At 38.8% G+C, this 27,747-nt stretch overlaps 1 protein-coding gene and 2 pseudogenes across 1 annotated transcript; all 3 read left to right on the forward strand.

The window, feature by feature from the left end:
* The first annotated feature begins 4,378 nt into the window (after positions 1-4,378).
* Positions 4,379-9,637, forward strand: LOC115977839. The gene is made up of 6 exons (XM_031099864.1): positions 4,379-4,954; positions 5,006-6,430; positions 6,557-7,372; positions 7,454-7,821; positions 7,918-8,734; positions 9,569-9,637. Exons 1-6 carry the CDS (start codon positions 4,379-4,381, stop codon positions 9,635-9,637), a joined length of 4,071 nt encoding a protein of 1,356 aa, XP_030955724.1.
* Positions 9,638-17,221: 7,584 nt separating this feature from the next.
* On the forward strand, positions 17,222-19,635 carry LOC115977843 (annotated as a pseudogene).
* Positions 19,636-23,666: 4,031 nt separating this feature from the next.
* On the forward strand, positions 23,667-27,088 carry LOC115973589 (annotated as a pseudogene).
* Positions 27,089-27,747: the final 659 nt, after the last annotated feature.

Here is a 27,747-nt window from a genome sequence, read left to right on the forward strand (position 1 = left end):
TGTGTATATGTCATATTATGATTTCATTGCTATTTAATCTATTTGTTGGTGGTGTGCTATTTTTTCATTCTTTCTTTTTCTAAAATTTTTCTCAATTTTAGTAGGAAATGGTCCCCTCTCATTCAGCCACACAGATAAAGAGGGTTATTAGATGAGGCGGTACAAGCACAACCAGACCTGCTGCAAGATTTGTCAAGCATTTTGGCCTCCTCAAAAAATACATTAAAAAATAGACTAATGAGTACTTAGGAAATGGGATATCACCAATCCACTGCAAAACAGTAGTAGAATTGCAAGTGGATTGGCTAGACTGGTGGGAAATATAAACAATGAAAGTATTTGGCTGGAGGATATGCCTGATTTCTTGGATCCCTTAAGGCTATTTGGTATATGTGTTTAAATAAAAGTTTTTAATATTTTTAGAAATATGTGTGGATAAAAAAAATGTGTGAAAATACTTATAATGTTATTTAAAAATTGAAAATATATGTTTAAACTTATGTACCAAATGAGGCCTTAATAGCGGGTGGTGTAATATAAAGTTTTTTGTTAAAACAAAAAGAAGAAAATAAAATGATATAGAAAGAAACTTCTACATTGTAACTATTTTGAATTGTAGCTTACAATCAATTGAATGTAAGGTATATATATATAGAAATACAATAGAGTTAGAATGATAACCCTAAAAGCCATGGTAGCTCATAGGATTCTACAAACCTACGGTCTATATAGTTATAATAACATCCTAATATATTAGAATATCCCCTCTCAAATTCAAGATGAAAGTTTGAAGATGTCATGAGTTTCGAATGTAAGTTCCTGAAAGAAATTAACCAATGGCCATAAATGACCAAATCAGATGTAGAATGGGTTGAGCTTGACATGAATTGAAATGCCCAAGATCATAGTAAATGACAATTATTAATTAATGAAGGTGGAGGCCAAAAGATGACTATTGTGGCTGGAGGACAATGCACTAGTGGCTAAAGGATACCAACAGAAGAATGATGGCTCAAGGATTGCATATGCATGTAAGACAAACATTGACAATAACAATGGACAACGACAAATAGTGGATTGTCGGCAACAACTCCGATGACCATAAGAGAGTGGCATGGTTAGCCGAAGATATCATAAAAAGAAAATGTCACAGGAGACAAGCAGGGGCGGTTTAATGTATTTGGAGGCCTAAGGCGAAAGCTGAAATTGAGGCCTTTCATATATTTAAATATGACTTTTAAAAGATTAAATATTACTTATACTCTATTATCTTGTTTTAGATGCAAAATTACTTCTAATTAATATAAACCATGTAGATTTTTTTGAAATTCTATAGACAACTTTTCACACATGTTGATGTGACAGATTGATAGTAGTAAGTAAAAAAATTGATGTTAGTGGTGAACTTAGATAAAAACTAGTAAAAGTTTGTTAACTCCATTTGTGAAAAATGGTGTGAATTTTTTTTTTTTTTATTTTAGATGTGCTACATTCATAATATTTTTACAATAAATCATAGGTGTTAATTTGTTATTGGTTCTAATTTGAACTCATCACTGAAATTAATTTTTTATCGTCAATAATACCTTGTAACAACCTACCACTTAGAATTTTATTCTGAAAGTGTTGTGAAAAATGTAGAGAGCGTAACATTTTTTTTCTTGTTTTTCATTTGATAAAAAAAATATTATTTTATTTATTGGCTAATATTTGGACTTAATTAATTCTATTATAATATTAAAAAAACCCTATTGATTAAAATTTGGGGGCCTTTTTTCTATTTGGGGCCTTAGGCGGCCGCCACATCAGTTGCTTCACATATAGAGCTGGCACTAGAGACAAGATATTGATGAAGGAAAGTGTTCTGGTTAGTACTAATTAAAGGAATAGAGAATACAAAGTTTATGTTGAGTTGAAAAACCACACGCAGTAAGGCGTATACTATTTTGTATTAATACTAAAATATTATAGACAAACTTCCCTAAATTGTAGAGATTATAATTACAGCAAATTACAATTATAGAAAAGCTAAAATCAAGGGATGTGCTAGGGGGAGATAATCAAGGGAGTGATATTAGTTGATATATGTTTGACAGGTATTAGAATTTGAATTGGACTCTTTGCTGGCAATATTTGACTTTGATCTTCTAATTATCACACCCCCACAAGCTAAAGGGACAAAAGCATACCATAAGCTTGTTTGTCAATAATTTGAAGCGGGCAAAAGAAAGCCCTTCAGTGAAACATCTACCACCTAATCGTAGTACAAATATAGCTAACGTCAAGCTCCTTGGGAACAACCTTATCACACACATAATGGTAATCTACTTCCAAATGTTTAGTGCAAGCATGAAACACCAAGTTTGAAGCTAAAGAGATAGAGCTAATATTGTCACACCAAATAAGCGGTGTTGATAGAGAGACATCCAAATCTTTGAACAATGATCAAAGCCATGAAATCTTAGCTATAGTATATGCCAATTGACGATATTCTACTTCAATGCTTGAGCAAGATACAGGATGGTGTTTCTTGGCACTCTAAAATATGGGATTATATATAAGATAAATACAATAGCCACTAGTAGAGCGATGATCATTAGGGTTTTCAACATAATTAGCATCTGAATAGGCTTCTAAACATAGAGAACCAGATTGATAAAAGAGATCATGAGCATGAGTGCTTTTCAAATAACGTAATATTCTTTTGATAGCAATCCAGTGAGTTGCTGTAGGTTGATGCATGAATTGACACACTTGGTTTATTGCAAAAGAGATATCTGGACAAGTGAGTGTCAAATATTGTAATGCCCTAACAACACTTCGATATTCAATAGGAGTAGGAAGAGGATCACCATCATAAAGACTCAATTTATGTTCAATGTGAGCAGGAGAAGAAATAGGCTTGACATCCTGAAACTTTGTGCAATGTAATAGATCCATGGTATATTTTGTTTGAGTTAGGTAAAAACCACTAGAGCTATATATTGCCTCAAGACCAAATAAAAAATGCAAAGGACCTAACTCCTTCATAGAAAAAAGTTTCCCAAGGTTCTATATAAGCTTGAAAATATGAGATGAACTATTCCCTGTGATCAAAATATCATCAACATAAATAAGTAGAATATGATCAAAGCACCCTTACGAAATGTGAAGGAGTAATCAACCTTAGACTCACAAAAACCGAGCTCCTCTAAATAATAAGAAAATCTCAAAAACCATTGTTGAGGAGCTTGTTTTAAACCATCGAGGGACTTATGAAGCTTGCAAACATGGTGTGGATAATTAGGATCGATGAACTTAAAAGGTTGATGCATATACACCTCCTCAAATAATAGGCCATGGAGAAATGGATTCTGAACATTCAATTGTTGGATAGGCCATTTTTTATGAATGGTTATGATAGAGAAGCGGAAAATAATTCCATCTCCAGCTCGTCCAAAAGGCTCGTCCAGAGCCTACAACGCAGGTCGATCCCAGAGTTTATCCAGAAGAAGAAGAAGAAGCGTCCATGAATAATAGCACCACTCCATATACTGTCCTCCATGAAAGACATGATCGTCCATTACGTTCGTCCATGATCAATCATTAGATATCCTTGGACGAACCAAACCGTCCTACGCTAGACGGACGGAAGCTCAACACTTAGACTTTCAACTAAACCCACCACTATCTCAACAAACCCTTCGAATAAATTAACTTCCATTAGCGGTTGCAATTTTATATCCGTTGAGGTAGTTAACTCCGGAGTTGTTGGTTTCCACAAATCCTGGGACGGTTATTGGACAAGTAACCGTCCCAGGCCTCCTATATAAGGGACCGGTCTGAACCCGACAGAGGTAAGATTTTGACTCAGACAATTTTCCAAAATACTTGGAACTTCCTTCTCTACGAAACTAACTTCTCCATCGGAGGGGGTTCGACCGGTCTTCTCCGGTCTCCTCTTTGATTGCGTTTCCTTCCTTGCAGGCCATCCACCTTACTGATTCGGAGCGATATCAGTTGGCGCCGTCTGTGGGAAGCGAAGGTTGTTTTGCGACTTTCTTTTCCGCGACAAAGGGTTAGGATGGTCAGGACCAGGTCGAGGGCTACTAGCCCTGGCCGTCAGGGAAGCAGAGGCGCTTCAAGTGATCCCCAGCATGATCGCCAATCTGCACCAGTCATGCAGACGTCATCCGTTCAGAATATGCAATCCATGGCGGCTGCAATGGCGGAATTGACTCGCCAAAACCAGGAGTTAAGGATGGAGATTACTCAGAGAAGACAGACACGAGAGGAACACGCAGGGTAGACACAAGGCCATGGTGATACACAGAATACTGAGATTGGAAGTCAGTTTAGAGGCACCACCTCACGGACAGTGCCACACTTAAAAGAGGAAATGGACCAAATGAAGAAAGTCATGGAGGAGATGAAGGAGAACATGAGGAGAACGAATCCTATAGAGGATTTGGTCCACAGGACTGACTCTCCTTTTACGGCTTCCATCAATGGCCACCCTCTACCATCAAAGTTCAAACTACCTTCCCTGGACTCGTATGATGGGACACGTGACCCCTTCGATCACATTGCAACATTCAAGACGACAATGCACCTCCAAGGGGTCCCTGATGAAATCATGTGTCGAGCCTTCCCTACTACCCTTAAAGGCCCGGCACGAGTTTGGTTCAGTAAAATTCCCCCAAGTTCCGTAAGTTCTTTCGAAGAATTAAGCAAATTGTTTGTTAACAATTTCATAGGGGGACAGAGGCACAAGCGCTCTTCGTCCAGCTTACTGACCATAGAACAAGGGGAGAACGAAAGCCTGCGGTCATTCATCACTCGCTTCAACAGAGAAGCCCTTAGCGTGGACGAGGTGGACGACAAGCTTCTACTGGCAGCCTTCCACAATGGGATTAATTCGGATTTATTTATCCACAAGCTATACGAGAAGGAGCCTCAAACCATGGCTGAGCTCGTCCATTCGGCTCAGAACTTCATGAATGCAGAAGATGCAATCATAGCCAAGAAGAGGAAAAGAGCTGAGAGGATGGAAGCGCACCCAGTTCGACACTCAGAACAAGCCCCTCGTCCAAAGAAGGGACGGACGGAAGATAGGAAGGAACGAGATGGCAGGAAGACAGGTCCCTTGGGAAGAAGCCAGAACTATACGCCCCTGAACGCTCCACTTAATCAGGTGCTCATGCAAATCAAAGACGATCCTTCTTTAAAATGGCCAGAGAAGATGAAAGGGGATCCCAACAAGCGCAATAAGAACAAATATTGTCGCTTTCACAGGGACCATGGGCATGACACGGATGAATGTTATGACCTAAAACAGCAAATTGAGAACCTTATCAGGCAAGGAAAGTTGAAGCACTTCGTTGGAAGGGATCGTACAGATGAGAAGCTGAAAGGCAAAATGGAGGAATCATCCCGGCCCCCACTTGGAGAGATAAGGATTATCGTTGGAGGGAACCCGATGGGGCAATCTTCCAAATCGAAGAAGACGTATCTCAAAGCGGTACAAAATGTCCAGCTCTCTGGACGACCACCAAGGACGAGATTTATGGACGAGCCAACCATTTCCTTCACCGATGAAGATGCTGAGAGGATCCATCACCCGCACGACGATGCGATCGTCATTACACTGCTCATTGCAGATTATACAACCAGAAGAGTGTTAGTTGACAATGGAAGTTCAGCAGACATATTGTACTACCCCACCTTCCAACAGATGAGGCTTGGACGAGATCAACTTCGTCCAGTATGCTCGCCGCTGATAGGATTTAAAGGAATGAAGGTGCAGCCCGTGGGTACCATTACATTACCAGTGGTGGTAGGGTCATACCCGCAACAGATAACCAAGGAAGTCAATTTCCTCGTGGTAGACTGTACTTCTTCATACAATGCCATCATTGGAAGACCCACTCTTAATAGTTGGAAGGCGATAACCTCGACCTACCATCTATCAGTCAAATTCCCTACGGAGTACGGGATAGGGCAAGCACAAGGAGATCAGTTGGCAGCTAGAGAATGCTACTTAGCCATGATGGCTTTGGACGAACAGGTGCAGACAATGAGCATCGAGGAAAGAAGAGTTATTGCAGAGCCCATGGAAGTGTTGGAAGATGTTCTTTTGCAAGAAGATGATCCTGAGAAATTTACCAGAATTGGAACAGGTATGAAGGAGAAGGCAAGACAAGACCTCATCCAGTTCCTGAGAAAAAGTATTGACGTTTTTGCATGGAGTCATGACGACATGCCAGGAATCGACCCAAGTGTGATCACTCATCGATTGAATGTATACCCCTTTTTTAAGCCTATCCGTCAGAAGAAGAGGGTATTCGCTCCCGAGAGGGACAAGGCAATCAAGGAAGAAGTTCAAAAACTGACCACGGCGAAGTTCATTAAGGAAGTCTATTACCCGGATTGGTTAGCCAATGTGGTGATGGTGAAGAAAGCTAATGGAAAGTGGAGAATGTGTGTAGACTTCACTGACTTGAACAAAGCATGTCCCAAGGATAGTTATCCTCTGCCACGCATTGATCAATTGGTGGACTCTACTGCTGGCCATCAGTTGCTGAGCTTCATGGATGCCTTTTCAGGATATAATCAGATCAAGATGGATGAAGCCGATCAGGAAAAAACTTCCTTCATTACCAGCCAAGGCTTGTTTTGCTACAAAGTGATGCCCTTCGGCTTGAAGAACGCAGGGGCAACTTATCAAAGGTTAGTGAATCATATGTTTCGTCCACAAATAGGACGGAATGTGGAGGTTTATGTCGACGACATGTTTGTGAAGAGCATAGACGAGGGAAGCCATCTAGACGACCTACAGGAAACCTTTGAAACACTTCGGCGATATAAGATGAAGTTGAACCCAAGCAAGTGTGCATTCGGAGTATCGTCGGGAAAGTTTCTGGGGTTCATGGTCTCGCCAAGAGGAATTGAGGCAAATCCGGACAAGATCCAAGCTATATTGAACATGGAGCCACCGAAGAATATTAAGGAAGTCCAATCCCTCACAGGGCGAGTTGCTGCTTTGAACAGGTTTGTTTCGAAAGCCACAGATAAGTGTTTACCTTTCTTTAAAGTCCTCAGGAAGGCATTTGAGTGGACGGACGAATGCCAAAGGGCCTTCCAAGACCTGAAGGACTATCTCACAACTGCCCCATTATTAAGTCCATCCGTACAAGGAGAAGAACTGTACTTATACTTAGCGGTGTCCCCACACGCCGTAAGTTCAGCTTTAATCAGAGAAGAGGGGAAAATACAAAAACCGGTGTACTACACTAGCCGGGCACTCAGAGGAGCAGAGGGAAGATATCCGCTCATGGAGAAATTGGCTTTTGCACTGATAACGGCTTCTAGGAAGTTGAGACATTACTTCCAAGTTCATGTCATCAATGTCATGACGGACCATCCGCTTAAGAAGGCAATGAACAAGCTGGAAACCGCAGGATGACTGATTCAGTGGGCAGTTGAACTTAGTGAATTCGACATTCGGTACCAACCGAGAAATGCAATAAAGGCTCAAGCCCTAGTAGATTTCATTGCAGAGTTCACTCCAAGTTACGAAGACTTGGGGGAAGGAGAGTACAACAAATGGGTCGTCCATGTAGATGGGTCATCCACATTATATGCTGGAGGAATAGGAGTTGTTTTGCAGTCGCCGGAAGGGGACAAATTGAAATACAAGGCCCGTCTGCAATACCAGACTACTAACAATGAAGTGGAGTATGAAGCCCTTTTGAAGGGGTTGGAACTGGCCAAATCTGTAGAAGCAGACTCAGTACTTGTCATGGGAGACTCTCAACTGGTCATAGGCCAAGTCAATGGAACGTGTGAAGCCAAGGAAGACAGAATGAAGAAATACCTAAGGAAGGTAGTACGCCTTGTGAAGAAATTCAAAAAAGCAGATTTTGTTCAAATCCCAAGGGAAGAGAATGTGGAGGCAGATACTCTGGCGAAGGAAGCATCTGCGAATGAGGCGTTGAACGATATAGATGGTGTATACTACATGCCAAGTATAGACCTTCCAGAACTGATGCAGATAGAGGGAGAAGGAAATTGGATGACCCCAATAGTGTCCTACTTAAAGGACGGAAGGCTTCCAGAAGAGAAGGACGAAGCAAGGAAGCTCAAAGTCAAGTCAACCAGGTATGTGCTTATGGACGAGGTGTTATACAAGAGAGGTTTTTCCCAGCCTCTCTTAAGATGTTTGGCTCCGGACGAAGCAAATTACATGTTGAGGGAGGTTCACGAAGGAGCATGCGGGAACCATTCGGGAGCCAGATCACTCGTCCATAAAGTCATCCGTAGCGGATTCTATTGGCCAACCATACAAGCTGATGCTAAAGCATATGTCAAAGTATGTGATCAATGTCAACGCTTCAGCAATATTCCCAGACAACCAGCAGAATATCTCACGCCAATGATGGCCCCTTGGCCTTTCGCGCAATGGGGACTAGACATTTTGGGGCCCTTTCCGACTGGAACTTGGCAAATGAAGTTTCTGGTGGTGGGAATAGATTATTTCACAAAATGGGTGGAAGCCGAACCCTTAGCCAAAATTACGCAGCAGAATGTCAAGAACTTCGTCTGGAAGAACATTGTATGCAGATTCGGAGTACCTAGAGTACTAGTGTCTGACAATGGACGACAATTTGACAACACACCTTTCAGGAAATTTTGTGAACAGCTTGGAATGAAGAACCATTACTCCTCACCTTCCCACCCACAGGCCAATGGCCAGGTAGAAGTAGCGAACCGATCCTTGTTGAAGATCATCAAGACTCGGCTCGAAGGGGCAAAGGGAATATGGCCGGATGAATTACCAGGTGTTTTATGGGCTTATAGAACGACAGCGAGAACTCCAACAGGAGAAACTCCTTTTAAACTAGCCTACGGAAGTGAGGCGGTTATACCAGCAGAAGTACACATGACGAGCCACAGGGTGAGGAAGTATTAAACTGAAGAAAACGAGGAACAACTCCGTCTTAACCTTGACCTTATGGACGAGGTCAGGATGGATGCAGAACAAAGGACAGCAAGGTACAAAAATCTCATGGCAAGACAATATGACGCTATGGTAAAGCCTAGGCGTTTCAACATCGGGGATCTCGTCTTGAAGAAGGTTACCTTGGCAACAAGAAACCCGGCCTACGGGAAACTTGGCCCAAATTGGGAAGGACCTTATAGGGTTATCAACTGCAAAAGGCAAGGATCCTACTATTTGGAAGCTTTGGATGGGCGGAGGCTGGAACACCCTTGGAATGTTGAACACCTCAGGAAGTACCATCAATAAGTGCTGACTCTTCACCAGTGTCCTTGGACGAGATATCTGGACGAGCAGAAGCGTACTACTATTAAGTGTTTTTAAGTATTTTAATAATCCTCTAGAAAGTACATTAGTGTTTTCACTTTTTGTGCTATTCATGGATGAGTTGGTTTGTATTTTTAATTCAATAAGGCACTAGCTCATGAGCATGTGCCATGCCTGTGGACGAATGATTACATAAGTTTGGATTTTCAAATATATATATATTGTTTTCAAGTATATTATTGGAATCCTTAAATGTTCATTCAGATTGATCCGCAAAAAGAAAGCAAGCATGGACGAATGAAATCCTTGAACGCAAGGATATATCGTCCATAAGCCTTCCTCCAAAGGAAAGATGAAAAGGTACATCCGTCCATAATCCTGGACGAGATGAAACCTAAACTGAAAATTAAGCAAAGGTACATCCGTCCATAATTCAGGATGAGGTAAAACCTAAACTGAAAATTAAGCCAAGGTCCGTCCGTCCAGAACATAGGACGAGATGAAACCTAACCTGAAAATGAAACAAAGGTCCATCCGTCCAGAACATGGGACGAGATGAAAAGGGCATACTCGTCTAGACCTCAAGACGAGGTGAATTCCCAAAAGTGTTCGTCCGAGACACGGACGAGCAAAGACCTCAAAACTAGCTTAACAATCCATTACATTGGACGAGAAAACGCTAAAAAGCCTAATCATCAAGGACGGCAAAATGATCGTCCATAATTTTGGAATGATGAAAAATTTAGCCAAAAGGAATCAATTTACTGTATCTTGGTGATGTAATAAAATTCACCCACATGCCCAAGACGAGGTGAACTGAATTCCTAGATGGACGAACCACACTGCTGATGAAAATAAAAATTTACACTACTGATGAAAATAAAAATTTCATACATAAAGCAGGAAACATGTATATTCAAACACAATGGAAGTAAAAATAGAAGTATTCATTTCTTTCATGAAATTCAAAGGGTGGACGACCAACGTCCAAAAACCCCTTCAGTTTTGAATATGAAAATGTATATAAAACTCGTCCATAATCCTGGACGAGATGATTGTACTTGCATGAACTTTAAAAAAGAAAAAGAAGTAAAAAGCCCAAAACAACAGGCACTTCTATGAAAAGGCAAATAAAAGTAAATTTTCTAAGGAAATAGATTTCACTTGGGCGAGCTCGTCTTGGGGTCGTCCTGAATAACTTCAGTGTTAGCATCGTCCATGATGTTGACGTCCTCGGAACTCGTCTGCAACACGGAACTCTCTGTAGCAAGAGGAAGCTTGAACGAGTTGAAGTCCAAATCAGGATACGCCTCTTTGGCATCAGCACGGAAGTCTTCATACCCAGCTGCATAATGACTGTCTAGACGATTCTTATACTCGTCAGATTTCTTAAAGGCAGCAACTGCTTCCTCACGTGCCTTCTCCAAGGACGAGGTAAGCTCTGAAACTTGTCCCTCGAGATGGACGATGCGGGTATCCTTCTCTAAGTTGTCAGCTTTGAGCTCCTCCACTTCGTTCTTCAACTTCGTCTCGCTTCCGAGCAGACGATTAAAATCCTCTGTCAACCTAATGACCTCCCCCTTCTTGAGCAGAACCTCATGGCCCAGCTCCTTAGCCTTATCCTTGGCTGTCTTGGCCTCTGAAGCAAGTTCCTTGGCCTGGCAGGTCGCTGTATAAAACTTTGACATAGCCTGCATTTGGACGAAAAGGAGTTAGACATTTCATTCAAAATTAAATGTCTACACACTAGGACGAGGAAGAAACTTACCTTGAAAAGGTCATGGATGCCAGAACGCTCAAACTCCTTCACTGACATGTTGTAACATTCGTTAACCTCATAATCAGTGACGATCCCTTTGAACGTCCTCCATGCATAACCCTCGTCCAGAACCAAATTAGAGGGACGATCAGAAGACTCAGACAGGCCAAGCTTTTGAGAAGTTTTGGGAGCAGGGGGAGGATCAGACGGAACAGGATGAACCGTTTGGACGGGCTCCACGTCCACCACAGGCTCGTCCAAGTTCACTGTTGGTGGCACGAACTTGGGAACCTTTGGAAGGGAAGTCCTTGGTTTTTGTTTTTTGTGGCCACGACGACTGGGGAGGTCGTCCAGATCCACAGTACTCGAGATTGATTTAGACTTCCTCTTCCCAGCCTGGACAGAAGCCACTTTAGCAGTAGGGGCAGCAACATCCTCGTCCCCGCTAGCCACTGTTTTCTCCTTGTTTTCCCTCATCGTGCTTATTCCTATGGTGAGGAAATTTAATATATATATATATAATAAAAAATAAAAATAAAAAAAGAAGGGAAAGGAAAGCTGAAACAGTGGACGATCACTTACTTCGACGAGTGAGCTCCTCGTGACTTAAATTCTCAGCAGTAGGAGTTGGACCGAGTCCCCAAGTTGCTAGACGAGAAAAAGTAACCAAGTCGTGGAAAGTCCTTCCTGGAAAAGTGCGAACCACTTCTATCTGATCCAAGAGAAGCTTATCCAAACGTGGACGAACGACAGCTGCATCACCAAGATAAAAGGTTAGACGAGTGACAGATAAAAATTTTTTGAAGGACAAACAAGATAAAATGGAAAGAAAAACATACCCTCAGGACGAAGACGACCTAGAGGGCTGGTAAAAGGAGGGAAGAGGGGAACACCCACATCAGCTGGGTCCCCAGCCCAATTTCCAGAAATAATAAAAAATTCTTTTTTCCAAAGCCGGTCAGACGAACTACAGCCCGTTATTAAACTGTAATATGAACCTCTGGACGAGAACTGGTAGAACCCAGCAGATTTTTTGATCTCTGAGGGCTTATAACAGTAAAGGAACTCGTCCACTGTAATTGGACGGTTCCCTTCCAACGCCTCACGCCATAATATTTGCATGGCAACTATCGTCCTCCAACCATTGGGGTTGAGCTGGTTTGGCCCAATACCCAACCTTTGGAAGAGGTCTCTGCAGAAAGAGTTTAAGGGAAACCTAAGGCCAGCTAATAGGTAAGAAGCGTATACCCCTAAGCCAGAGGAAGGGGAACAACACCATTCTCCAGGCTGGGGTAGACGAGGGTTAAGCTCTTTAGGGATTTGGTATCTATCTACAAGAGTTTTTAACTTAGCACCGTCTAAGGTGGATGCTACCTCTGGGGCACAACTATATATTACATCTTCGTCCTCTTCCTCGTCTTGAGGGGGACTTTATGGCTGTCTGGACGAGCTAGCCCCAGATCCAGAAGCCGCCCTACGTCGTTGTTCCTGAAATTCCTCTAAGGGAATGCCAGGAACCCCAGACGAGTAATGCTCGTCTGAGGAGTCACTACAGGACGAACTATCTACACTACCGTCACTCTCAGAAGAACCGTCCTGGTAGTCGTCTATCTCTCTCTCTAGACTAGAAGATGAAGGCATGGTTGAAATGTAGAGGACTTAAAATGAGAGCCTAAAAAGAAAAAAAGAAAGAGGAAATACCTGCTGAAACTAGGACGAGAGCTAGACGAGAATCTTGGACGAGTTGGCAGAAGAGAGAATGAGGAAAAAGTGAGGGGCATGAAAGAGAATGCGCTATTTATAGGCCCCAGCAACAGGGTCAACGAAGCGACACTCACCACTCAGAGATTGACACGTGGCGATCCCTTTGGGAAACGAGATCGACGCGACTGGCCAACCAACGGTTTCGTGACACGTGGCGTACGTAAAAGCGAAATTTTGTTGAAATCACGACAATGTCCTGGACGACCCTTTGAACAAAGGGGCAACTGATAGAGAAGCGGAAAATAATTCCATCTCCAGCTCGTCCAAAAGGATCGTCCAGAGCCTACAACGCAGGTCGATCCCAGAGTTTATCCAGAAGAAGAAGAAGAAGCGTCCATGAATAATAGCACCACTCCATAAACTGTCCTCCATGAAAGACATGATCGTCCATTAGGTTCGTCCATGAACAATCATTAGATATCCTTGGACGAACCAAACCGTCCTACGCTAGACGGACAGAAGCTCAACACTTAGACTTTCAACTAAACCCACAACTATCTCAACAAACCTTTCGAATAAGTTAACTTCCATTAGCGGTTACGATTTTATATCCGTTGAGGTAGTTAACTCCGGAGTTGTTGGTTTCCACAAATCCTGGGACGGTTATTGGACAAGTAATCGTCCCAGGCCTCCTATATAAGGGACCAGTCTGAACCCGACAGAGGTAAGATTTTGACTCAGACAATTTTCCAAAATACTTGGAACTTCCTTCTCTACGAAACTAACTTCTCCATCGGAGGGGGTTCGACCGGTCTTCTCCGGTCTCCTCTTTGATTGCGTTTCCTTCCTTGCAGGCCATCAACCGTTTCGATAGCCCACCGAAGCCAGGCCATCCACCTTACTGATTCGGAGCGATATCAGGTTAAAACAAGAACAATGCGAATAGTGGAGTGTTTCACAATCAAACTAAAAGTCTCTGTATAATCAAGACCTTATTGTTGATGAAAAACATTTTCTACAATATGAGCTTTATAGTGCTCAATAATACCATTAGATTTTTTCTTGATTTTAAACACCCACTTATTAGGCAATATGTTCGTATTTGAACAAGGAGGGACTAATGACCAAGTGCCATTCTGTTGCAAGGCATTAAATTCAACCCCTATAGCATGACGCCATTTTGCATGTTTAACCGCTTGGCTATAACAGGTGGGTTTAATCAAATGAAAATCATATACCACATTCATTGCATATTTTGGATTGGGCTTGCAAATTCCATCCTTTCTTCTAGTGACCATGGAGTGGGAGGAATTTTCTAGGAGAGTTTGTGATGTGGTATTAGGTGGTAATGGATTTGGAATGGAAGATGCATTTGGAGTAGAAGTTGTGAGGGATGAAGTAGGTGTTATAGTGGGGCTGGGAAGAGAAGCCATAGGAGAACCTACAAGATGGTTGCTAGAAATATGAGGAGGAGAGCTTTGTGTGAAGGAAATAGAATCTAGTGGGGTAGGCATTTGAGGAGTTTGAGGTATAGAAGGGGAAGTGGGTAGAGGTCTAGAACAAGAAGGTGGTGTATGTAGTTGATGTAGTTGAATCATTTCTAGAATAGGTACCAAAGATTCCAAGGAGCCCTTCTCTGCAAAAATAGTGTAAATAGTCTCTTCAAATGGGAATGAAGACTCATAAAAAATAACATGACGGGATAAATAGACACGACCAGTGCTTAAATCAAGACATCGATATCCTTGATGATTAAGAGAGTAATCCAAAAACACATATCGTTTAGAACGAAATTGCAGCTTATTTGTATTATAGGGTCTCAAATAAGGAAAGCATGCATAACCAAAAACTCGAAGACTATCATAAGTGGGAGACTTTTGAAATAGCTTTGCATATGGAGTGAGATAATTTAAGACACGAGTTGGAAGTCTATTAATCAAATACACTACAATGAGGACCACGTTGCATATGCTGATGTGAAACAAGCCACTGTGGATAGCACTGGTGGGAAGAGAGAATTATTGATCCAACTGAGGATCATTTGGTTCTATTGATGCCAAGTAATATAAGATGGATCCACTTCGGTGGTATCCTTACCATCTTTGTCACATTTAAATTCTGGAGGACATTGATTTGTACCATCTACAAATCCCATCAAACTCTTGTTCTTCAAAATAGGAACAATCTGATCAAGCCAAAGAGGATAATTGGTTCTATCTAGTTTAATTGACATGAACCTTGAATGACTAGGTACCACGACACCAGTTGAAGAATTGGTGGATTCCATTGAAATTAGCAAAAGCAAAGAAAAGAGAAAAGCTGGAAAAAAAATTGTGTTTATTTTTTAAATGTCGTTGGACATATAGCTCTGATACCATAAAGGAATAGAGAATACAAAGTTTATGTTGGGTTGAAAAACCACACCAAGTAAGGTGTATACTGTTTTATATTAATACCAAAAGATTATAGACAAATTTTCCTAAGTTGTAGAGATTACAATTAAAACAAATTAGCATTACAAAAAATTAGCTAAAGTCAAGGGACGTGCTATGGAGGAGAGAATCATGAGAGTGATATTGGCTGATTTATGTTTGGTAAGTATTAGAATTTGAATTGGACTCTTTTATGGCAATATTTTTGGACTCTTTGTTGGCAATATTTGACTTTGAATTGGACACATCAATCTTTTGATTATCACTAATTAGTAGGAACCATATACATGAGAAATTATTAGGTCCACTAAGAGGACTACTGACTTGTTTCTCCCTGACCTCTCAACTAATAAAATACTGTTATTTATGCAAATGTGACATCATCTGGTAATTTTTATTTTTTATTTCTTGTGCTGATTAAGAAGTTCACATATACATTTGCATAGATGACATCATCTCATTGGTCAAGGAGGACTGCATTAGCAGTCCTCCCAGTGTAAATAATAATTTCTCCATATATACCTCATAATACATTGGTTATTAATTCGAACTTTCCTTTCCCTAAGACTAGAACTTATTAAAAAAAAAAAAAAACTTGCCAAAAAGTATATAACGCAACAATTTTACAACTTTTGTTACAATTAGTGCATAATTAAAATGGTATAAGTAGTATATCCCAATAAAAGTGACGTTCCAATCAAAACAAATTAAATCAATAGCCTTGAAATATATAATCTATATTTGGGTTTCACCATTTTGCATAACAAAATATCTGCACACAAGTTCTAAAACTCTCTCAAATACCTCTATTTTTAATTAATTAATTTTAAATGAGAAAAAACACAAACAGGTTTATATATATATAATATGTGTTTTTTTTAGAAAGATTACTTCTTCTATTTGAATTTCAATACCTCTACGTGCGAGTTATAAAAAAATAATATAAAAAAATCAAGAGTTTTAGGACCTATTTGGTAGTAAGATTTTTGTTTTGTTTTGTTTTTTTTTTTTTTTTTTCAAAACGGTATGAAAATAATTTTTAAAAAATTGAATATGAAACTAGTATATATTGTTACTATTATTACTCAAAACTCGAACTTCATTTTGGCTGCAATAATAGAATATGCTAAGGTGTTGAGGAATGGGGGTGTGTGTGAGTCTTGAAAGTTTAAATGGGTAAGCAGGGAGGCCCATGTATTAGCTTAATGGGCCTTAAGGTAAGGTTTCGTTGATTGTTTCGGCCCTGGCCTGGCTAAAGCCCTTATGGGATGAGGTTTGTTGAAACTTGAAACAACACGTCTTGTGATAATAGACGTTCGGCGTGTCGGGGCCCAAGAAAGCAACTTCACTTATGTTATTGATGATTCCTACTTTCCTAGTCCAACTCACAGTCCCACAATAGGAAAAATAATTGTTTGAAACAAAAACAAAATTACTTCCCATTTTAGAAAACAAAAACAAAAACAAGCAGTACTTTACGCACTTCTAGTTCTAAACTTTGGCTCCAAATATTTTGTCACCAGAATTAACATGGGTGTGAGAGAACAACAACAGCAACAACAACAACAACAACCTTTGTTAACATCAACCTCAGTACAAAACCAAGAAGAAGAATTAAATGCAAGTAGTTTGCTTAGAAAAACATGGTTAGAGTCAAAGAAATTGTGGGCAATTGCTGGACCTTCCTTTTTCAGCAGGCTCGCCACGTTCTCTATGACTTTCATAACCCAGTCCTTCTCCGGCCACCTCAGTGACCTCGACCTCGCCACCATTTCCATCGCCTCCACCGTCATCATCGCTATCACTTTCGGTTTCTTGGTACTTCCATTTCCCTTCTCTTTCTTTCTAATCTTTCACTTTCATCATGATAACTACTACTTGTCCCAAAAACTAACACTTCCTCTCACTATAATACTTCGGAAAATCTCAAATTGTCACGATGAATTTAATCATTTAACCATTATTTTAACGCGTGATGACCATTTTGATGTAGTTGGGTATGGCGAGTGCTCTTGAAACGCTATGTGGCCAAGCATACGGGGCCAGACAGTGATGATTCCTCTTGGATTTCTGGCTGCTGCTGGGCACGTTGCTGGTTCTAAGTCTTGTTTCCGCTCTTCTTTATAGTAGAACATAATGTGTATGGTAGAATAGGAATATAACATGCAATTAGAACAGTGAAAATGTGGATAATATGTGAGAAGCAAGATTTGAGGTTCAAGAGTTATAGATTAATAAGTCCTATATGTGACCAGCATCATCATTTCACTTGCCCAATGCTATCCCCATTCCCACTAAAACATAAGTTTGATCATTATGTTAAGCTTTATCTTCCCAAGTGTGGAAATCATACTGCTTATTGCCCCATGTATGTCTGTAAGCAGTACATTTACATACTTTTTTTTTTTTTTTTTTTTGAGTGTGTGAACTAATTAACGCAGTTCTTGTGACATGTAGTTCCACAATGATATAATATCATCATTTCTTAAAATGCTTCTGGCTTAATTTACTCGCTTGCTTTAATTGTTAAAGGCAAACAATATGTTAAGGTTCTTGAAAGAGAGTTTCAATAGAGAATATCTAATTATTTGACAAGATAAAACCCGATGGTCTTTTCTATGAGCTAAATGTCAATTATTAGTGTTTTAATTTAATAACATCTTTCCAGCATCATTTAACATCATTAGTGGACGTGATAGGTTCAAATAAATGCCCCATTTTTATATCTTGGATTCTCTTCGTAGCATCTCTGGTAATTATCGAGTAATTTTTGGAGTGGAGGGAGTTCTTTTAAATTTTATCTTTTTTGTATTGAAACCAACCAAGAGGTTAAAGCATTTGAATATGAGATTATCAAAATCATTAGCTTCATAAGACCTTAGAAAATTTCACTACTGATGATTGGTGGAAACCTATCTTTACCTTTTCAATGTAACCATGCAGATGTATATATGTTAATGGTTGCCAAAGCAAAACTTTATTAGCTTACCCACCCCCCCACCCCCCCCCCCTACATCCGGGGGCATTGCTAGTCTAGGAGGGAAGTCTTTGAGTTTGTGTCTTTGCGAGTTCATCCCAAATAAAGTGAACTCATTTTGGGTCTTGGTTGGGAAGATGCAGATAATATTCCAATAGTCTAGTGTTAGCTTATATGATATAAGCTTTAGGTAGTGTTTTGGTAGGAGTAAGAATAGGAACGATGGAAAGGGGGAGGATGAAAAAGGGCAGTGAAATGGGAGGATGTAAAAAGGGAGGCAAAGTCCTAATTTCTAACCAGGCACACAAAAATTAACCACCCAACATTGGCAGGAAAGTTGAAGTTTGAAATTTGGTAAAAGTATGGTAGTCAATCTAAAAAACAATCCATCCCTTCACACTATAGCCATGCTAGTGAACAAAAGTCACTTTTTCCACCCATCTTTTTTAACCATGTTATGTTCTCTTAATTCAGGGTACGTGTAGCAAATGAGCTTGGTGCAGGCAATGCAAAAGGTGCAAAATTTGCTACTACAATCTCAGTGTTGTCCACCTTAATGGTTGGACTCCTATTTTGGTCAATATTCATAGCCTTTCCTGAGAATCTTGCAATGATCTTTACCTCCAGCGCTTCTGTTATTGAAATGGTCAATGATTTAGCAGTCTTGTTGGCGTTCATTATTCTTTTCAATTGTATTCAACCTGTTCTTTCGGGTAAGATACAGAAATAGCACCCAGTCATGGAAATTGCAAATGCAAGTATCGTGTAATGATTTGGTGTGATGTGTTGCTTTTCAGGTGCGGTTATTGGATCTGGTTGGCAAGCTAAAGTGGATTTTATAAACATAGGTAGCTACTACTTAGTTGGGGTTCTCTTGGGATGGTCACTTCATTTTGGAATTACGGCACGTGCGTTGCATTGTTGCCAATACTTCAATGTGTTAGGATACAAATATTCTGGCATGGTAAATAGAACTACGCCTTGATTTCTTGAATCTTCCATGATATAAAATTTAGAAGCCAACATTGACTATGCCACAAAGACACGAATAGAAAAAAAGTCACTCCAAAGTTATAAAGACAGCGTATTCAATATTCATCACTTCTATCGAATGATGCATTTCTTCCAGTATGATTTGTTGATTTTACATGTTCATAATTGAATTTGAATGAGCAGGGTATTTGGACTGGAATGATTAGTGGAACTGTGGTTTAGACATTGATATTAACTATAATCACACTGAGATGTGAATGGGAAAAAGAGGTAATGGTCAAAATAGGGATACTCTGAAAACCATTTCATTTGGCATTTTTTTTTCAAAAATATGATTTGAATGCTTTTGGGGTTAAATTATCATTCGCAGGCACAAAAAGCTCAAATACTTATAACAAAGGAGGCAGCTTCCAGACACTAATCTCATCTCAACAAGTGCACAATTTATGTGGCCATGTGATGTTTCTCTATCCATAGTGTGAGTGATCTCTTCACCTATCTAAGGCCTGTCTAGATGTATGTGTATGAAGCCTTAATATGATATGATACCGAAATGGCAAATACGACTTCTTTTTAAAATATAAGTGGGGATATGCTGCTTAATAGATATATTTTTCTTGGATAAAAGTCAAGATTTTGTCATGTCGTTACATAATCCCTAGTTAGGGCTGTCCATCTCACCCGCTGACCCGCCCAACCCGTCCAACCCGCCCGTACCCGACCCGCTACAACCCGATCCGACAGCTCTGATGGTCGGACGCGGGTCCCGAGCTTCAAAACCCGATGTCGGCGGTTCGGTTTCGGTTCCCTTCCTTCAAAACCTGTTCAACCCGACCCGCCCGAAGATAGAACGACGAGCTGCGATTTCAAGCTTTCCAGTGAGTTTTCCAGCACGATTTGGCAGATTTTGGCAACCTAAACACCAGATCCGGCAATTCTTAGCACGATTTGGGGGAAAAAGCATCGGATTTGGTGAGATCTCTGCCAAATCCGGCTAGATCGCACCGGATCTTGGACGGATTGGGAGAGATCTTGCCGATTTTCTATGTTTTTCGTCCTCTCCGGCGGGTTTCGGCCTCACTCGAAACAGCCGCTCACCTGACGGGAAACTGACCCGTAAAACCCGACCCTAATACGGGTCGGTTGCGGGTCCGGAACTTCCCTACCCGATCTCCGGCGGGTCGGTTGCGGGTTGGGCACAAACCCGACCTGCCCGACCCATGGACAGCCCTATCCCTAGTTATAGTGTAATATCTTAAATGTGTAGCTTAATTAATATATACATTAGTCGAACTTTCTTTTTAAAATATAAGTGGGGATATGTTGCTTAATAGATATATTTTCCTTGGATAAAAGTCAAGATTTTGTCATGTCGTTACGAAATCCCTAGTTATAGTGTAATAGCTTAAATGTATAGCTTCATTAATATAGATATTAGTCGAACTTAATGTATGCTGTTGTAGTACAATTCAAAAAAATAGGCCTCGATTGTAGTAAAATGTTTTTGTGAATTCGTTTGTCCTTGAATTGTTTGAGTTTCCTATTGAAATATAGGGTTGTTCATTTGCAGACAATATCCTCTAGAGACAGATCAATAAAAACTATTTTCTACTCACTGTTGATGAAGAAAACCAGGTGACCCTCATGAATGTTAGGCCTTGATTCTCTGTCTGACCTTGGCAGAATTGTAAAGTTGAATTTTATCAACCATCTTGTTAGCTTTATTCCGTGCCAAATTTGCTTGTATCTTAGCAATTAGTAACCCTGTATTTAGGTGGGAATCATGTAAGGGTAGTGAGTGAGAGAGTGTGAAGATATGCTCAAGATTGTGCAAAGATACAGAGACTCGTAGCTTGGACTCACGACTGGCAAGCCGCCAAAGCTGGCACACGTGTGAAGCATGCAGGGGAGATGAAGAGTCATGCCAGCTGTTGCACTATAGGACAAAAGTCTCAGGCTGACCAGGCCGTTAGCTCGCAACTTGAACTCGCGATTCAGTCCAGTCGAGAGGCCAAGTCGCCAGACCACCCTGTTTGGAAAAAACTAACTCTTTGCATTCCTTTCTCACCCCACTATATATAGACCCTTATACCCACGAAATATGAAGCTTCGAGAGAGAATTTTGAGAAAGAAACCCTAGAGAAAAACAAGATTGATTCATCCCCAATCTTCACATAGAGACTTTTCAAATTTCTCTACTCTTTTTCTCTCCATTGTCAAATCCTTGAGAGGTACATTACCAAAACCTTTTCTCACCATACCCATATCTGTGAGAAGGTCATTTGGTGTTTGGGAAGCAGTTAAGAAGTGATCAATTTCATATTGGTTGATGCTATGGTCAAGTAGGGGAATCTGGTAAGCTAAAGAAGAAATAGGTTCAGCGTAACCTCGTTGGAGTAGGAGCTTGGAGGGCTTAGGTACATTGGGTAGATTAGGCTTGGAGGGTCTTCTGCTGTTCATGTATCCCAACTACATTCTTTAGTGGATTGTTTACCACTTGGAGGGCGGCGGAGAGGTTTTACGCCGAGGGCTTCGGTTTCCTCTTTGATAACACATCGTGTGTTGTCCTTGTGTTTGCATCTCTCTTCCCTTAATCTTTTCCATTTAATTTCTGCTATGGATGTGATTTTATTTGATTTAGATTGTTTATCAATTCTGTATTAAGTTTATGTTCATATTCCACATATTAATTGTTTGACATTAAGCTTGAATTGGTAATTTATAAATTGGGGGTCTAATCGTTCATAGTATTTTATAAGTAAATTGGGAGTATGATACGTATGATATAGCTGTATTGTATACTAAATTGTATTTATTTTGGATTATTGTATATAATATGGAAGTTGTATATATATATATATATATATATATATAATTAATCATTTTATTTTTTAATCACCCCGTGACAAATTCCTAACTCCACCACTACTAACCCCCCTAGAAAAAAAATCTTGGAGCCGCCACTGTCATATATAAGCTATCCTATCGTTCAATTTTCATGTTTTGGTGATTGATTAATTATCTTATCTAGCACCTGTAGTATTTTCTATTTTGGGGAGCATATTGTCTAAGTAATTCTAACTATCCATTTCCTCCATCAGAATAGAAACCCTTCAACTAGTTAAATGTCTGAGATTATAACAATTAAATTAAATGACCATGATCATTGTACGTATCATACTCCCCAAAAAAAAAAAAAAAATTCATAGAGTTACCATAAAATTATCCTTATCTTGGATATATTAATTACATAGGTTATCCTTTTATTTATTTATTTATTATTATTATTATTTTTTGTGCGCGCGCGCTAATAATAGGTTATTTAGTTCTTAGTTCGTACATTAGATAATCTAGTATCAATTATATTTTCTTACATAACATACACGTTTTATTTTTTGGTTTTGATGAAAACATAATACACACGTTATTATCTCTTTGCTCGATTCAAAGACCGGTCAAAAGTATCTCAAAAAAAAAAGTCATTCTCTCTTTGTTCGATTCAAAGAATGGTCCAAACGTTTCTCCAAAAAGAAAAGGAAAAAAAAAAAAAAAAAAAAAAGAGAGAGAGAGAATGGTACAAAACGTGTTCTTAGGGGCCAATATGTAATCTGGACCGGGATAGGTTCGACTTACAAGAATGGGCTGGGTGTGATGAATATGGTTTGCTTATTGATTGGGTTGGGTGTAGGTTTGTGTTGTTTAATACTCCCATGAGATACTAGTACCACTTCCTAATATTAATCGGTAAAGTTTCTGATTGTTGAATAAGAAATTTGGGATTCAATCCTCACTTACACCAAAAATTAATTAGTGTCTTGGTCTAATAATAAAGAACTATTATTAGAAATTGACGCCATAAATTGAACTCCCTCTCCAAAAAAAAAAAAAAAATCCCAATATATATATTAGTGTTACTATTGAGCCTGAAAAAAAAAATTGTGGAAAGGAACTAAAACAATGATTATTGATAACAAGAGAACCATTAATAAGATGATGTGGGATATTCATTAAGAAAAATGCTCATGTCAATTTTTTTTAGAAATAAACACACACAAAGGAGAGAAAATGAGGTTCTATCACAAAAACAAATACTAACTAACAATTAATTTAATTGGTGTCACATTGATACCATAATAAAAAAAATTTCTTTTGTTACTCTTTTTTTATTTAAAATTTGGCACATCAATTTGAAACATCCTCTCACATAAAAGTGAGTCCTATCTAGAGATCCTGCTTATGAAACCTGCTAAGAGGAGATAATACTGTTGTACAATATAATTTTTTAAAATTTAAGTCTTTTTTTTTTTCTTTTTTTGAGGGAAAGTCTATCCCCTTCATTATTATTATTATTATTTTTTTGGTTGCCTTTTGAGAAAATATAAATAAACAATTAAGTGAAAAGCTAATCCAAACAGATTTGAATTCAAAGTTCAAAGCTAAAGCAGGGATAGAAATGTGAAAGAACATACATAAGGAGAACTGACGTGTTAATGTGTACATTTTGTAGATTGGATGTTACTATGGATTTTCATCTCAGGCTTCATCTTCTCTGCAACAAATGTGCGAACCATCTATTTATCGGTAATTGCATTAAACTGAATTAGTCCCTTTGTGTTACAACATTATGCAAATGCTTTAGTAGGTACATTTATCCTCATTCAAATACACATACAAATACACACGTCCTGTGGTTTCGTCCGGAATTTTCTACCAAGTGAGAAAAAAAAAAAAAAATGGAACTCTTGTTAATGTTTTTGACCCTTTTTTCTGGTTTCTGCTTTTCTTATTGAGAATTGGCAATTTCAGAGATGATGACTACGCTGATTTGGACTGGGATAATCTTGGATTTGGTATAATGCCAACTGATTACATGTACCTTATGAAATGTTCTAACGGAGAGGATTTTGAACAAGGTCAACTTAATCGTTATGGACACATTGAGTTGGGCCCTGCTGCTGGAGTTCTGAATTATGGGCAGGTAAGCTGCAAGTGATCTCTTTGTTACAATATTCAAATCTTTGCATGCTAGCTACAATACTTTGGATGGAACTCTATTATCTAATACAAATTCTGAGTAACTTGAAGTTGAATCACTTGGTTTTAATTGTCTGAATAGGAAGCTTTGTACTTACAAGTCTTAATGGGTATCCAATGTCATGTCATTTAAAATTTTAAATGACATAGCACTCTATATACTGTTAGATTGAGAAAATAAAATTTGTTTCCAACCGAATATGGTGACATGACCACTTTGAAGTAATGAAAGTCAACATGCTCGAGTTTCCAGTCTCGATTATATTATCACTAAAACATTGGTCCAACCCATTGGTGAAGTTTCATATATGGAAAATTTGAATAAGTTTGGGTCAGTGTCACCTTAATCATGCCTTAAATGCATGAAGCAGTCACTGTTTTTGAAGGAAGACATGTCCAATGAATTAATATGTAGTATGGACTTTTACTTAGAGCTGGATAGCAAATAAGAGGTGGAAAGGAGAAAAATGAAAAGAACAAGTAACTCAAAACAAGGCCATCCCTATTAAAATGCAGCCTATTTTATCCTTCATTGTGAAGACTATAAAGAAACTTATAATCATGTCAAAAATTTGAACAGGAAGTGTATGAAGGCACAAAAGTACATAGGAAAGAAGATGGGCGGCTTCTTCTCTTCCGTCCAGAGCAGAATGCGATTCGCATGAAATTTGGAGCAGAGAGAATGTGCATGCCATCACCCTCCATTGATCAATTTGTAGATGCTGTGAAGCAGACTGTCCTAGCCAACAAGCGTTGGGTAATCCTCTTCTATCTTGAAGAAAATGCTGAACCATTAATTCTTTATGAGATTATTATTTCTTTAAATTTATACTATCTTTTTAGTATAATATATGTGGATGATTATGATGATCAGGTTCCTCCTCCAGGAAAAGGGTCTCTGTACATTAGGCCTCTGCTCATGGGAAGTGGTCAAATATTGGGTTTGGGTGCAGCACCTGAATACACTTTCCTAGTATATGTTTCCCCTGTTGGCAACTATTTCAAGGTGAGGGCATTTTCTGTTTTCCAATTGAAGCTTTACTTTTGCTTTGAACGAAGATCTTCTAGATTGTCTAGAATACTAAAAATGGGACAATGATTTTTATTCCATTGGATCCTACCCCAAGTGTAGAATGATTTATTATTTATGTTAACTTGGTAATCAGGAGGGTTTTGCACTCTTGAACTTGTATGTTGAGAAAGATTTGGATCATGCCTCTCCCCGATAAGGAATTTATTCTCTCATGTAACTTAAGTTTTTGCTGCATTAAGCATTATTGTATAACACATCATCGTGTTTGAAATTGTAGGGTTTGAAGCATTGACTAAAGCAAAGAGCAGAGGATTTTCTGATGTCTTATATCTGGACTCAGTGAATAGGAAAAATATTGAGGAGGTCTCCTCCTGTAACATTTTTATTGTGAAGGTTTTTCTTTTTTTAGAATATTTTACGTTCAATCTAATATGTTAGCAAGTTTTTGTCTTGATGGAATTCAAGGAAAGGGAAACTATAAAACTCATTGGATAAGCCTTGAAAGTAAATAAAATATATGGCATAATTTCCAAGGATCGCTGATTACTGAGAAACAAATTGATTTTTGGAATTATCGTTAGTATATGGAGATGAATGAAAACAGTAGGCAAGTAATGAAGCTTGAGATTTGATAAGAAAAGCTATTTGTAATATAATAAACCATATTGATACAAATAAGATGTTGATGACAACTTATCAGTTATCACTTAGGCATCATAAACTGAACCATTCAATTTCCCCCATTAAGTTTAAGCAACCTGTATTTAATACTTGTTCACATTTACTCCATTGAAATTTTTACGGTCCTAAATTATATTATCTCCCTTTGTATTCTTATAATTGGTACACTCTAATCCTCAAGCATGCATTTTCCAATTTTCTAGGGCAATGCTATTTCAACTCCTGCAGTAAATGGGACCATTCTTCCAGGAGTCACCCGTAGAAGCATCGTTGAGATTGCTCGCGATCATGGTTACCAGGTGATATTCATGTACCACTAAATGACAGCTTGAACCTGATCTTCTTAATTAATTTTTGAAGTAATACCAACTGAGAAGGGCTTCATTAAAAAATTAAGGCCACTCTTCCCATTGTACATGTGAGACTTATGAATGACTAGGAACTTGCTGTTTCTATTTTAGATGTTTCTCTTTGTTGCCAAGATGTTAACTCTTTACTCTGTAGAGTCTTTGTCATGGAATTCATTCTATTTTCTTCTAAAAATAATTAATTACTACTTGTTTCAAATGTTTAAACTGTTAGGAAATGGTTAGTTTAATTATTTAACCATTATTCTAATATCGTTTGTAATTTGATGCCAGGTCGAGGAACGTGTTATTCCTATTGATGAATTGATTGATGCCGATGAAGTTTTCTGCACAGGAACTGCTGTTGGTGTCGCTTCTGTAGGTAGCACTACATATGAAGGTAAAAGGTAATTAACAGTATATTGCTTATTTGTTTATTTACTGAAAGATGGTTAAAGTATAGTTATGGTTAAAGTATAGTTATGACTAGAAAAATTGAAGTTCTGAAAAACTTTTAATAAAGAAATAAGCTAAAAAGTTAAAAGAAAAATCTATTCGCAAACACACCATAGTGTGATAGAATAAGAAAGAGCCTTTTGAAAACATATGAGTACCTTCAGGGTGCATCCCTCTGATTATTGATCATAATTGTTGCAGAATTTATATTAATACTGCCAATATCTAACTTATGTAACTTATTTATATGCAGGATTAAATTTAAAATGGGTGCTTAGACTGTGTCCCAGGAACTATCCTCAACCCTTGTAGGAATAAAAACGGGTTTGATTGAGGATAAGATGGGATGGATAGTAGAAATAGAATAGTGAGCTCTTTATTCACCACATTACCATACCAAAATATTGTCAAAATTGTTGCTCTTTGGAACAGAATTTGTAAAAATAAACCAATTTCATAAATCACAATCTATATATCCAAAATTGAATATGTTTGGTGTTTAGCATTGATTCGTACCATGACAAATTAAGGAGCAAAAAGTATTTTGGCAACAAATCTCCCCGTCATATGTGCTCCTCTATCGCATCGACCTTAACTTCCCCTCACATGTGAGCCTTTGCAAATGCATCAAATATACCCACATGTGAGTCTCTATCACATTGACCTTCCTAGCATGCGAGCCTTTGCAAATCCTAGTGTGTCATGTATGCAAGAGTTGCACCAAATGAAGAGATCACCAAATGCTAATTCAAGCAAAAGTTGAACCATTCCTCCAATACCAATTTATTAAGAGGAGCACCCGTGAACCCAAAAGTTTAAGCCAACAAGGATGAATCCAACTACGTATACTAATTACTTGAAATTAAACCAAGATATTTATACTCATCATTTAATAATACCTATAGAAGGGACATGTCCCTTGAAAATTTCTAAATCTATTACTTTTGGTAATGGATTTTCCACCATCTTTTTTGATGATATATAATGAAAAATACATTTAGACCCCTACCAATATTAAATCACATTA

This window comes from Quercus lobata, chromosome 2 (genome assembly GCF_001633185.2).
Source record: "Quercus lobata isolate SW786 chromosome 2, ValleyOak3.0 Primary Assembly, whole genome shotgun sequence".
Classification (NCBI taxonomy): Eukaryota; Viridiplantae; Streptophyta; class Magnoliopsida; order Fagales; family Fagaceae; genus Quercus; species Quercus lobata.

Coding starts and splice junctions, on each gene's coding strand:
- LOC115977839 (XM_031099864.1), top strand. CDS start 4,379: ATGGACCAAATGAAGAAAGTCATGGAGGAGATGAAGGAGAACATGAGG. Junction 7,822..7,917: donor ATAGGCCAAGTCAATGGAAC/GTGTGAAGCCAA, acceptor TCAAATCCCAAG/GGAAGAGAATGTGGAGGCAG. Junction 8,735..9,568: donor ACCCACAGGCCAATGGCCAG/GTAGAAGTAGCG, acceptor ATGTTCATTCAG/ATTGATCCGCAAAAAGAAAG.